At 45.2% G+C, this 13,716-nt stretch overlaps 1 protein-coding gene and 1 non-coding gene across 4 annotated transcripts in view; one reads left to right on the top strand and one right to left on the bottom strand.

Moving 5' to 3' along the window:
• Nucleotides 1–2,285: 2,285 nt before the first annotated feature.
• Nucleotides 2,286–13,716, bottom strand: part of MCM3AP (minichromosome maintenance complex component 3 associated protein) — a 65,520-nt gene continuing 54,089 nt past the window's right edge. For all 3 annotated transcript variants that reach the window (XM_066369959.1, XM_066369961.1, XM_066369960.1), the window contains exons 24-29: nucleotides 11,452–11,842; nucleotides 9,892–10,149; nucleotides 9,289–9,418; nucleotides 6,923–7,126; nucleotides 4,070–4,220; nucleotides 2,286–2,575 (exon numbers count right to left, since the gene is read on the bottom strand). In XM_066369959.1, coding sequence (XP_066226056.1) covers nucleotides 2,417–2,575; nucleotides 4,070–4,220; nucleotides 6,923–7,126; nucleotides 9,289–9,418; nucleotides 9,892–10,149; nucleotides 11,452–11,842 — 1,293 coding nt within the window. In that variant the 3' untranslated portion in view covers nucleotides 2,286–2,416. The remainder of the gene's footprint in view (nucleotides 2,576–4,069; nucleotides 4,221–6,922; nucleotides 7,127–9,288; nucleotides 9,419–9,891; nucleotides 10,150–11,451; nucleotides 11,843–13,716) is intronic.
• Nucleotides 6,100–6,175, top strand: TRNAS-GGA (transfer RNA serine (anticodon GGA)). Its single transcript has one exon. It is a non-coding gene; the product is annotated as a tRNA-Ser (tRNA).

Genomic DNA, 13,716 nt, shown 5'->3' with positions numbered 1-13,716 from the left:
ATGCCCCGATCAATACACAACTGTAACTGCATGAGAAATCCTGAGAGCTACCCAGCTGAACCTTTCTAAATTTAAGCTGCTATGTTTGGGGCAGTTTGTAATTACTGGGAGAAGGTACTACTAAGTGTTCAGCACAGTAAATTGGACAGGAAGTAGCGAAGATCAACACATCAAGCATGTGGTTGAGAAATTCATGAACAGAGATAGAAATTATCTTAAAAACTTCCAACAATAGAAAACAAATACGGAGAAATGATTTGCCATCTAAAATTCTATTTCCATTCAAATGATAAATCTAAGAAACAAAGACACGTATGTCTCTCATGTGATACAGCTAATTGCCTTTCATGCTTGGGAAGGGGCTTAGTTATGCTAATATGTATTGGGGGAGGGTTTTTGCACAGAAAGATTTTAAAAGGAGAAGCTAGGGGGCCATTTTAGAGAGAGAGAGAGAGAGAGAGAGAGACATTTTAAATGTGCAAGGTCCAAAGTCTGCTAGCAGATGGCATGAAAATGAGAAAGTGAACCAAAGATGAAGGTAAACTCGGAATTTAGGAAATGTCCACGTTGTGGCAGAAAGACAAGGTTCACTCAGAGGGTCATCTCCAAAAGAAAGAGGAGCTAGCACGTTACCTAGCTAGCATATGACAGTGATGAGAAGAGCTTTACTCTTAGGGCAGAGAGTTATTTAAGGTGAGGGAGAAATAGGAACACAGAAAAACAAGCAAACGAAAAAACAAGGCAGTTCACTCCAAGAAAAACTGAAAGTTGGACCTTAAGGAAATATAATCATAAACCAATACAGGGGTCAATAGCAAACAGCATTAATATAGTCATACCGAACTCAATACAGATTTCAGCCAACATATTTAACTTTTGGAAAATTAGTAGAAAAGGAAATGTAGGTTGCAGACAGGATAGTGTAAGAGAGGTAACTCCTTTTTCCATTGTAGGAAATCAACAGATATATCTAAAATCAAGATTAAGAAGTAGCATTATTTAAGTCATAAATGATAAAAACAAAGTTGATCACTGAAGAAATCCCTAAAAGAGCTGAATAGTGTTTGTTCTGGGGAAGTGGGGACTGGCTGGTGGATTTGGTGGTAGTGGGATGCGGAAGTTCTGTCCTTCTGTTTTCTCATTGAAATAAGCAGACTATATTTAAGATTGTTGGAGGTTTGAAGAGAATGAAAAGATATGAAATAGTTTTCTTGGAGAGTTAGGAGATGAAGGAGTATAATAGGGAGATGCTGAGTGCCAATTTAAGATTGGTAGCCATACCCAGCATCATTAAGTCTATTAATACCTCTTTCTGTATATGGCTCTAATTTATCCCTTCTCTCCACACCAACTGCGAGCAAACTCAGGATTATACCCTTCCTCTTTCACTTGGATGCCTGCATCACCCCTGTTTTAAGATTCCTGCCTTGTGTTGCTGACTTTCCCCATGTGCCTTTTTTTATTTTTATTTTTGTGACAGAGACAGAGAGACGGACAGATAGGGATAGGCAGGCAGGGAGAGAGATGAGAAGCATCAATTCTTTGTTGTGGCACCTTAGTTGTTCATTGATTGCTTTCTCTTATGTGCCTTGAGGGGGGAGGGCTACAGCAGAGCAAATGACACCTTGCTCAAGCTGGTGAGCTTTGCTCAAACTAGATGAGCCCATGCTCAAGCTGGCAACCTTGGGGTCCTTTGCATCCCAGTCCAATGCCCTATCCACTGCGCCACCACCTGGTCAGGCCCCATGTGCCATTTTAAAAAGAAAATGTGACAAGTCACTTCTCTGCCAAATACCCTCCAACAGCTGATTCCCAAAGCATTCAGAATAAGGTAGTTAGAGTCTCTGTGGTCTGGACTATCCCCTCAGTTGGCAGCACTACCAAAATGGCATCTCCAGGTTTTCATCACATCCTTGGGTACTCTTCCCCAACTATGCCCATACAGTCCTCTCCAGGAATTCTGCCCTGGCCTCCAGCCAATTCCCTTGTCTCCCTGCTTCCAGTTCAGGCACATACCCCGTGCATATCCTCCAAGTTATGTACATGAACTTTTGGCTCTTTCAGATATGATCTAAGTGGGCCTGCATTACTGATGTCTAGCACATCTGGGACTGCAACTTTGCTGAGACAATGAATGATGGTTTATTACACACGGAAATGTAAGCTGCAGACTCCCTCAGACCATGCTGGTGGGTGGCAGCCTGAGGAGATCATGAAAATAGGTATTATCAAAGATGTTACATAGGGGGAAATAGCCTATCATTTCAAAACGAGGGGAAACCTCCTTAGACTTTCAGTGTTTTATTTGCATGATTAATAATTACATTTCCAGCAGTACATCAAGCATCGAGACTAAGATTCTTTTAAGTAAAAGCAGGAAATTTTCTGGAGACCCTCCCACTCTCAAGTCTGCAGCTCAAATGTCCACCATGTCCACCACTGCAGAGAGATGGAGCTCAGAGGCAACTTCCTCTTCCCTTGAACTTCGGATCAGTCTTACCAGGTGCTTCAGCCGTTCAGTCAGAGATGTGCCTGTTGCCTCTGACAACTGCAGTTGCTCCCGTATCTTTTCATTCTATATAAATAAAAGAGAAACTAAAAATAGTTTTGGGATATTCATAAACCAAGATAAATTCTCTTTAAAGGCACTAGATTTGGCTCATGTTAATGCATGCTGGGCTCAACAAACTGCTTCCTTGGCATCTATCATATCCTTCCAGCCTCTTCTAGCACATATATGTACAGCTGGTATCATCTGTATATGGAATGTTTCTCTGCTTATACTATCATGAACAACTTCCAGTGTCAGTCGTTTTTATAAAATATCATTTACAGGGCTATAAACTGTTCCATCTTGGCCCTGGCCGATTGGCTCAGTGGTAGAGCGTCGGCCTGGCGTGCAGAAGTCCCGGGTTCCCCGGCCAGGGCACACAGGAGAAGCGCCCATCTGCTTCTCCACCCCTCCCCCTCTCCTTCCTCTCTGTCTCTCTCTTCCCCTCCCGCAGCGAGGCTCCACTGGAGCAGAGATGGCCCGGGCGCTGGGGATGGCTCCTTGGCCTCTGCCCCAGGCGCTGGAGTGGCTCTGGTCGCAACAGAGCGACGCCCCGGAGGGGCAGAGCATCGCCCCCTGGTGGGCAGAGTGTCGCCCCCTGGTGGGCATGCCGGGTGGATCCCGGTCAGGCGCATGCGGGAGTCTGTCTGTCTTCCCATTTCCAGCTTCGGAAAAATACAAAAAAAAACACAAAAAAAACCCTGTTCTATCTTATCTACTATAATTGCTTAACCAAATCCCCATCTTTGGATATTCAGTTTGCTTCCATTTTTATGCAGTATAATTAATGCTATAGTGAATAAAAATACATTAATTTTGTCATATATAGTCATTTCTTTAGGACAGAATTGTTAAGTCAAAGTTTACAAATATTTTTGTCTGCAAAATGGATAAATAGATGCAGTATGTCATCTTAATTTGCTTTTCTCCCCTATTGAAGGACTTCCTAAAAGCTCCTAATCCAGGAGCTTACTTTTTACCTGTCCAGCATTAACTATGACTAAAACTCTGGTTTTGTTTCCTTTACCACCGATGGAAGGATGATGAGGTAGAAAGAAGATGAGCTTTGAAGCAAGTCAGGTCTGGCCTTAAAAAGCAGCATTGCCACTGACCAGCTGAATAAACATGGGTGAGATCCTTGACTTTTGTGACCTTAACCACCTCAGGGAAAGGTAATCCCAGAAAGGGAGGTCTGGGGGATGCCACAGCTTAAACAGTATGTGCTCCATAAACAGAAGACCCTGTTACCACCTATTACTCTCCTCAAGCCCTTACTGCAGGTCAGCACACAGTGATGCATTTTGTTCAGTTCTTAAGCATGTTTTAATTCCATTCTTTGTTTCATAAGCAGAAACTAAGAATTAGTTGGGCCTCTATAACTGACAGATTAAGAAAAGATCTAATTTAAACTAATAGTTTACTGGTCATCATAACATTGTACAGTCAATCAAGTATTACTTTTTTCCCAGCCATTTCATGTCTTTAATTCTAATATAAATGCCAAATGTCTCTTCTCACCTGTGGGCTAGTAGTTGTGGATGTTTTCATCATAGGTTCAACTGTCTGAGGAAAAGACACCAGGGTCTGAGGAAGGTAGAGGGGAAGGGAAGTTGAATCTGTAAATGCTTCGGAGTCTTCAGACAACCACTGCTGAAGCTGATCTTCAAACCTGAAACATTTGAGCGTTCGGAAACAAAAATTTAACTACCACTCACCTTCTCTCTTTCTCTCTCTCTCTCTATAGACTTAAATTGTTTAAAGCTCTTCTTTTTACTAAGGATAGAGCTGTTATGACATTAATTGAGAAGCAGAAATGTACTTTTTTATATATATTTTTTATTTTTTAGCAAGAGAGAGAGACAGGGACAGACAGGAAGGGAGAGAGATAAGCATCAATTCTTCGTTGCATCATCTTAGTTGTTCATCGATTGCTTTCTCATATGTGCCTTGACTGGGGGGCTCCAGAAGAACGAGTGACCCCCTGCTCAAGCCAGTGACCTTTGGGCTGAAGCCAGGGACCATGGGGTCATGTCTGTGATCCCACACTCAAGCCAGTGACCCTGCGCTCAAGCCAGAGAGCCCACATTTAAGCCGGCAACCTTGGGGTTCGAACCTGGATCCTCAACATCCCAGGCCAGTGCTCTATCTACTGCATCACCACCTGGTCAGGCCGGAAATGTACTTCTAAAAGATTAATATCTTCTCTTTAATTTATAAACCCAACTTATGCTTAATGAGAAAGGTGGCATTTACCTCCCCCCCCCAAAAAAATTGTTTTATGTTACTTAACATGTAATTTTTCTCATTTGCTATATTTTCTCTGGCTTATTTTGGATTTTTGTGTCTATAATTCTTATCTCTTGCTGGATTATCCAAATATATGGATTGCTGCTTACAGTTTAAAATTAACTCAAGCGCTGGTCAGAAAGCTTGGTTGATTAGAGCATCATCTCAAAGCACAGAGGTTGCTGGTTCGATCCCAGTCGGCACATTCAGGAACAGATCGATGTTCCTGTCTCTCGTTTTCTCCCCCCCTCCTTCATAAATACATTTTAAAAAATAATAAAGTTAACCTAAAATAATATCCTACTGCCGCCTAGCATTTTAGAGCTGTCCATGCCATACAATTGTCTATTTTAAAAAAAACCAATCTACTCCAACTGCTTAAATGATTCAGACCTAGGAAAATCTACATTTAGAAATCAAGATACATTCATTCACTCTTCCAGCACATATTTATCAAGCTTCTACCAAACACCAGGCACCAGAATACAGCACTGAAGCAAAACAGACAAGGCCCAGGTCTAAGCAGCTTATACTTTTAGTGAGGGGAAATAAGAGAAGGGACACATGACAATGAAAATGTGGTCTGAAGATGTGAAAGACAAGGCAAAATCATGGAGATGGAAAGCTGAGAGGATGGGCAAGGAGGATCTTGCTGAGAAGTAGATATTTAAGCAGAAGCTGGAAGTGAGTGCAAGCTGAGCTGTGGGGATCAGGTTGGCTGTGGAGTCTCGGGCAAAAGGAACACTGAACACAAAGTTATGGTTCAGCACTGCCTTGCACGTTGAAGGAAGGAGCAGAGGTCAGAAAGGAAATGGGAGGCAGAGCACAAAAAGCCTTGCCCACCTCATAAGGATTCTACCTTTAACTCAAGGTGAGAAAAGAAGCTACTGGAAGGTTGTGAGCAAAGGAGTAAACATGACCTCTGCCTCACACTTGAAAGGTTCACGCTGGATTGGCCAAGACTAGGCTAAGGTCTACTACAAAAATGGTCTGATTCTGATATTTTGCATAGAGCCAATAGGATTTGCAGATGAACTAGGTATGGAGGAATGATTCCAAGGCATTTGGACTGGGCAGCTGGAAGTATGGAGCTGCCTGTAACTGAGAAGACCACTGTAGGAAGGGCTGGTAGGGGGGAAATTGGACTTGGGAGGTTAGCCTTGAGATGGCTATCAAGGAAGCAGTAGGATATTAATCTGGAGTTCAGAAAAGAAAAACCAGGAGTGTCAGAATATTAGTGTTATTTAAAAATCTTGAAACTGGCCCTGGCCGGTTGGCTCAGTGGTAGAGCGTCAGCCTGGAGTGCAGGAGTCCCGGGTTCGATTCCCGGCCAGGGCACACAGGAGATGCACCCATCTGCTTCTCCACTCCTCCCCCTCTCCTTCCTCTCTGTCTCTCTCTTCCCCTCCTGCAGCCGAGGCTCCACTGGAGCAAAGTTGGCCCAGGCGCTGAGGATGGCTCCATGGCCTCTGCCTCAGGCGCTAGAATGGCTCTGGTCACAACAGAGCGAAGCCCTGGATGGGCAGAGCATCGCCCCCTGGTGGGCATGCCAGGTGGATCCCGGTCGGGCGCATGTGGGAGTCTTGTCTGACTGCCTCCCCATTTCCAACATCAGAAAAATACAAAAAAATAAAACAAATCTTGAAACTGGTTGAAATCACTGGGGATTAAGTATAGATGTCACAGATGCAAGGTCCAGAGAGTGAGTGAGGGGCAACTGGGGGAAGAAGAACCAGTAGGGTGGCCTAGAGAGTGCGGCCAGCATGACAGGAGAGGAACCGAGGGTGTTCTGGGAGCCAGGAAGGTGGGAACCAAGGTGTGGAAGGATGCTGGGGACTGGGGTTCATTGTCAGTTCAGTTTTGTGGGGAATGCAGTGATCCTAACGAGAGCAGACATGGGGGGCAGAAAGGGGATACAAGAAAGGCTAGAAAAGTGAGAATCACTATTTTTGAAGAGTTTACTGTAAAGGGAATAGAAACAGGGAGTGATGAGAGGGAAATGGGGCCAAGATAAGGAGAAATGCCAGAAGACTGACTTGCAAGCATGAATGGCTTAAGGATACAATGAGAAGGGGCAGGCTTCACCTCTTGCTCTCCTCTTTCTCCAATAGCAGACTGTTGGACAGACACTGGGCCAGGAGCTCCTGGGCAGAGGCTCCACGCATCAGATCCTCCGTGCTGGGAATCTTCCCCTCTGGGCCACACTCTGCATTCCTCTTTCCTTTTTGGTGCATGTGAAGTAACGGAGTGGGAAACTTGTTTGCAGAATATGAAGGCTTCATTCCCAAACTGTAAGTACACGTTTTGAAATGTTTATGGTCAGGAAAGAGGGAGAAAGGGTTCCTCAGGCAATAAGTAGATGTGGGTGTGGACAGAGCCTCAGATCTACCCCTTCCTCTTCTAGCTTCCCTAATGGTTAGGGATTCCCTTGGGTCAGGTGTAGGGCTCAGAGGGAGGGCAGCCTCTGCCTTAGGGGAGCTTTGGCTCTCCTGGGCAGCTGGGCTCTTGGAGCATCCCTACTCTGAGTTTTGCCTCCCATCCCTGAATTATTAACAGGTATCTACTGCCCTCTATTATTAGAAAAGTTCTTATTTTTATATAGAGCTGTTAAATCCGTCTGGAACTAATATCTACAAGCAATGGGAGATAGTGGAGCTAACAGTTTTTCTAAACAGATGCCAATCTGTGCTCTCCCCACTAATTTGGCATGGTAGTTTTGTCACATATGGTTCTACGTCTGGACTTCCTATTCTGATTCATTCACTTACTGTAATTTTACTATTTTATTTTGATATCAGGCAGAGCAGGCCTTCCTTGTAATTCTTTTTTTTTTTTAACAGAGACAGAGTCAGAGAGAGGGATAGACAGACAGGAACGGAGAGATGAGAAGCATCAATCATGTTTTTCGTTGCGCTTTGCGACACCTTAGTTATTCATTGATTGCTTTCTCATATGTGCCTTGACCGCGGGCCTTCAGCAGACCAAGTAACCCCTTCCTCGAGCCAGCAACCTTGGGTCCAAGCTGGTGAGCTTTTGCTCAAACCAGATGAGCCCGCGTTCAAGCTGGTGACCTCGGGGTCTCGAACCTGGGTCCTTCCGCATCCCAGTCCGACGCTCTATTCACTGCGCCACTGCCTGGTCAGGCTTCCTTGTAATTCTTATTTAACATGTTCTCAGCAGTTGTGACACATTTTCTTTCTTTTTTTTTTTTTATAATTTTTATTTATTCATTTGGGGGGGGAGAGAGAAAGAAGGGGAGGAGCAGGAAGCATCAACTCCCACATGTACCTTGACCAGGCAAGGGTTTTGAACCAGCAACCTCAGTGTTTCCAGGTTGACGCTTTATCCACTGCGCCACCACAGGTCAGGCCCAACATTTTCTCATCCTGATGAATTTTAGAATTAACTTGTCAAGATCAAGGGGAAAAACCTTTTTTTTTCGTTTTTTAGAAATGCCCTGACTTTATAGTTTGAGAACTGACAACTTTATAGCAGTGCATCTTCCCATCAGCACAGAGAGCCTGTCCGATTTATTCAAGTTTTCTTTGCACCTTCAGGGCCCTCAGAGTTCCCTTGATTGGGGTTTAGTGCCTCTCCTGGTCAGTCTAGGTTCATGTTATAGGTTTGTTGCTGCTGTGAATTATACTTTTTGTACCTTTGTATGTCAATCTATATAATCACCTTCCTGAACTCTGAATGATTCTAAAAGTGTGACTGTTCATCATCTTGAACTGACAGTTTTACTGTCTGGAAATAGAAATGACAGTTTTTCCTTCCTTTTGATATTTTTGCCATCTATAACCCTGCACTGGGCAGAATGCAACAGCAGTGACATCAAGGGTAGCTTGGGCTGGTTTTGACTTCAATGTTTCTAATGTTTTATCAAGAAGCATAATTTTTGGCAGTTTTATAATAGATAGCCTTATCAAGCTAAGGAATATTTTTTTACCCAAGTTAGATAAGAAATTTTTATCAGGGATAGGTATAAATTTTGGAGGCAGGAATGGATCAAAATTTTAGTAAAAGCATTTCAACGACTATTAAAATGACCACTTATTTTTCTGTTATGGCACCACATTACTTGAATAGATTTCTCCTGTTGATACTGTTTATCTTGGAATAAAGACTGCATATGCTGACATTTTATTTAGTGTGTTTGAACCAGGTCTGTGAGATGTCAACTTTCTTTTGTCTGCACTCTTTTGGTTATGTTAAGATTTCAGGGTCAGGTTCATCTGATAAATGACATGAGATGATTGCTCTTTTCTGCTCAAGAACAGTTTCTACTACATGGGAGTGATCCATTCCTCACACATGTCAGAATCTAACACAGTGGGCTAGATTTTGTGTACAGGAAATGAATTTTTGTCTGTGTACTCAGGAGAGAACAACATAGTTTGCTCCACTGGGTGGAAAGACAATGGAAACACACACACTGAACATAGACTCACCACCCCTGACTCAGCTGAAGTTCCTTTTGTGTCTGCATTCTGGCTTGTTCCCACGACACAGGAACCTCATATGCTTTCAAATGGTTTTTAAAAATATATACACATATCTGACCATCTTCACTCAGTGCCTCTGAGAAAATAATATTAAAAAAAATAAGAATATCAGAAAAGCAATAGGTGACCACTTGACATTTGCCTAAATTAACTAATATAAAGACAAGTCCCTCTTATTAAAGTCATGTAATTAATTATATGATTCCCACTTGAGCCAAACATGCTCCAAGTGTCCATGGGTCATTCAAGGTTCAGACAGGCTTATGCCCAGACCATGGTATGGCCAGTATGACTACTCAGATCTACAAAATTGTCTTAAACTTAGAGCCAGCCTGGGGGGGGGGGAGGGGGTTCAGGAAGGTGAGTCCTGGCTGTCCTGGAACTGTCTTAGCTCCTCCCAATGTTTATAAGTCACCTGGAAGTCATTGGCTTAAAGGAGAAAATCCTAAGGAAAGAAGGTAGTGACCCACAGGAAAAGAAACAAACGTCAAGTAAACTTTCTTTGCTGAAATTGGACCAGCTGGCCCCATAGCGCCAAGCACTAACTACCTGATGTGATAGGAAGCCTGGGGGGGATCCAGTCCCTCAGCCTGTGGTTGATGCACAAGGCAATGACATCATCCCATGGGATCTCGGCAACTGAGGGTCCTGTCCCCCAGCCAGGGGACGGGCTCTTGCTCTTCCACCTGCAATATGTTTTTTGTAGCAGATTCTCCACCTGGGACTGAAGGACGGGCTGTGTCTGGTGAGAGCTGGAGATCTGGGAGGCATACTGGATGACCATGGAGCACACGGGAAGCCAAGGAGCTGAAGAAAAATCACCTCATGAGTCACAAGGTTTGGCCAAAGTACAGGTGGAAATCTGTGTTAAATGTTCTTCACTCTGTATTAACTTAGGAGAAGGCAACTATGTAGTTGAGAACCCTGTTCCAGAATCTGAATGTAAAAACCATACAGCTGTTCAGTCTCCCTAGATAAAACTCACAACTAAGAGTATACCCTAGGGCAGGGTTCTCAAACTCAACTCAGCATGTGGGCTGCAGAGCAAGATCACAGCCGTTCGGCAGGCCGCACTAGGTCTACAAAAGACAACTGTTACGCAACCCTTTTCAGTGTCACAAAACAACCAGAAACTGTAGTTCGTGGATTAGTCTGCGGGCTGCAAAAAATTGTTCAGCGGGCCGCATGCGGCCCGCGAGTTTGAGACCTCTGCCCTAGGGGCTCTTATTGTACATGCCCAGGAATCTGTTCTTTAACAAGGATCTGGGTGAGGCTGGTACATGAGGTCTTGACTTCTCTTAGGAAACCCTCAACTAGTTCAGAACACAGAAGCTCGCACTGTGCACTTTGCTCCCCTATGGGTTCTGTCAGTAATGAGCATCTGTTAGGCCTTCTGAAGACCACAACCTGAAGTTCAGAAGGGCACCTGAGGCCTTTGTGCCATGCAGCCCAAAGGAAAGTGACCTTGCCAGGGCTGCATGCTGTGCCACATAAGCAGCAAACAGTCTCCTTCCCACCTAACAGCATCATCAAGGGAAGGGGCAGCCTTGATGCCCAACCCAGGGGACTTGAAGAATGCATCAGAAAAGCCCACAGTCTTTAACTGGCACAGCCAGAGCCAGGGAACAGAGGCTTCTTGGACAAAGAAGGAACACTGGCTTTAAGTCAGTGCTGAGTGCCATGGCCCCGGCAGAGCTAGCAGTGTAGGGACAGGACTACATGGTCCTCACATTCTTTGTCCTCATACTGCATGGTACAGGCAAGACAGGACCTGCTGTCCATTCAGAAACTCCAGGCCTTGGGGTCAGTGCTCCCCCAGCTCCACAGGCCACCTTCCTCCCAGAAGTAAGCAGACACCACTGATTTCTGTTGGTGGTAAAGGGCCAACTGTTACTTAACAAAAACTCTGGATCATCCTGACTCCTAAACCCAAAGGCAGGTGCAGGCAGGTGCAAAATGGGGACAGGGAGCACAGAGTGGAAGACATAAGACTCTCACACCAGTGCCCAATACCTGCCAGATTGTCACTATTGTAAGAAAGAAAATGGGTGATCTCAGCCGCCCCTATACTCCATCCCCAGCAAGTACCCCCTCAGCATGAGCACATACCCCCCGGGGGTGGAAGGTCCATCTGCGGAAGCTGAAAGCCTAGCACAGCTTGTTTCAGCCAGGCCAGGTGCTCTGCGGAATTCCAGTCAAGGTGAGGAAGCAGCCGGCTGCCCCCTGCCTCAGCAAACTCAGTGACAGGCCAGGACAGGTCACAGAGCTCCTTGGAGGACACCACAGAGGCCAGGAAGTGCAGAACGCTGTTGAACAACTCAATGATGGCACCAGGCTCCTGTGAGGCCAGGCCCCCCAGCCGCCTCTCTTTTCTGTCATGGAAAAACCGACTGCTAAACTCACGATCAACCCCATCTTCAATATACTGAATGAGGGTCTGGCAGCAAAGATCAAGGGCACACGGGCAATGGGAGACCAGCCACTGCACGGCCTGTGAAACCTGAGAAGCAAAGACAGTTGGAAGAGACTTGGTTAAACAAGTTATGCTATTTTTCCAAAGGAGCTTCCTGAAGGTACCCCTTCCCACAGCCTCCACAGCAGGTACTGCCTGAGCACTGTCTTCTCAACCACACTGGAAAGGAGAGCAGAAGCTTCTAATGCAGTGGAGTTTGGCCTCCTACGGCCTTGGAGACCTACACGGCAGGGATCCTAGGAGAGGGGTTCTGAGTCCCACCCTTCCTGGGTGGCTCAGTAGTAGAGCGTCGGCCTGGTGTGCAGGAGTCCCGGGTTCGATTCCTGGCCACAGCACACAGGAGAAGCACCTATTTGCTTCTCCACGCCTCCCCTTCTCCTTCCTCTCTGTCTCTCTCTTCCCCTCCTGCAGCCGAGGCTCCATTGGAGCAAAGTTGGCCCGGGCGCTAAGGATGGCTCTGTGGCCTCTGCCTCAGGTGCTAGAATGGCTCTGGTTGCAACAGAGCATCGCCCCCTGGTGGGCGTGCCAGGTGGAACCCGGTCGGGGGCATGCAGGAGTCTGTCTGACTGCCTCCCCGGTTCCAACTTCAGAAAAAAAAAAAAAAAAAGGTGGGGTGGCAGAACCACACACTGGAAGGGCTCAGGCCTTAAAGAAGCCAGCCCTGCACATCCTCTTCACTACACAGACAGGAAAACTATGTCTTCCAGTTCTTAAAAGGACTAAGAGCTTCATTACTTGCCCAGGTGCTTTCACATCCTGCAGTTATCTTTCTTCCTATAATTACTTTTATTTAATTCCTGGCACTTCTTTTCCTAAACGTAATTGTCAGCATAGACTTCCTTTTTTTTTTTTTTTTTTTTTTTTGTATTTTTCTGAAGTTGGAAACGGGGAGAGACAGACAGACAGACTCCCGCATGAGCCCGACTGGGATCCACCCGGCACGCCCACCAGGGGCAATGCTCTGCCCACCAGGGGGCGATGCTCTGCCCCTCCAGGGCGTCGCTCTGCCGCGACCAGAGCCACTCTAGCGCCTGGGGCAGAGGCCAAGGAGCCATCCCCAGCTCCCGGGCCATCTTTGCTCCAATGGAGCCTTGGCTGCGGGAGGGGAAGAGAGAGACAGAGAGGAAGGAGGGGAGGGGGTGGAGAAGCAAATGGGCGCTTCTCCTATGTGCCCTGGCCGGGAATTGAACCTGGGTCCCCCTCACACCAGGCCGACGCTCTACCGCTGAGCCAACTGGCCAGGGCCACAGACTTCCTTTTTAAAAATATTTTTTCATTTATTGATTTGAGAACTAGAGGAAGGAAAAGAGAGAGCTAGAAACATCCATTTGTTATCCCACTTATTTATGCACTCATTGATTGATTCTATATATGCCTGACCAGTGATCAAACCTAAATATAACCTTGGCGTATTGGGACAATGCTTTATCCAACTGAGCTACCCCTGGACTTCCTTTTTTTAAGGAAACTTCTCATAACATTATTTCTTAATATATTCCAAGAACAACTGTCCTACAAAAATAATTTATACATCTGACCTTCAGATAAAAGACATGAATTGTTGTATTTTAAATCTGTAATTATAAGACCTCTAAAAATATTACATAAATTTTATATCTTGCAGATAGTAGGACTAAGGACACATTTTATTATTTTCATTTCTGCTTATGTTTTTACAGGATTACCTCTCAAAAATTAAATAAAAAATGCAAGCAGCAATATACACTAAATCCAAGATAAGGCAAAAAGGGAAAAATTGAAATATATAGTTGGACCTTTAAAAATGATGGAACCTTTAGCTGGGCCTGTGGGGACGCAGTGGATAAAATATCAACCTAGAATGCTGAGATTGCCGGTTCAAAACCTTAGGCTTCGCCCTGGCCAGTTGGCTCAGCGGTAGA

This window comes from Saccopteryx leptura, chromosome 2 (assembly GCF_036850995.1).
Source record: "Saccopteryx leptura isolate mSacLep1 chromosome 2, mSacLep1_pri_phased_curated, whole genome shotgun sequence".
In the NCBI taxonomy this organism is placed as follows: domain Eukaryota; kingdom Metazoa; phylum Chordata; class Mammalia; order Chiroptera; family Emballonuridae; genus Saccopteryx; species Saccopteryx leptura.
The sequence above is the reverse complement of the archived record's forward strand: the minus strand, read 5'-3'. Positions and strand labels throughout refer to the sequence as shown.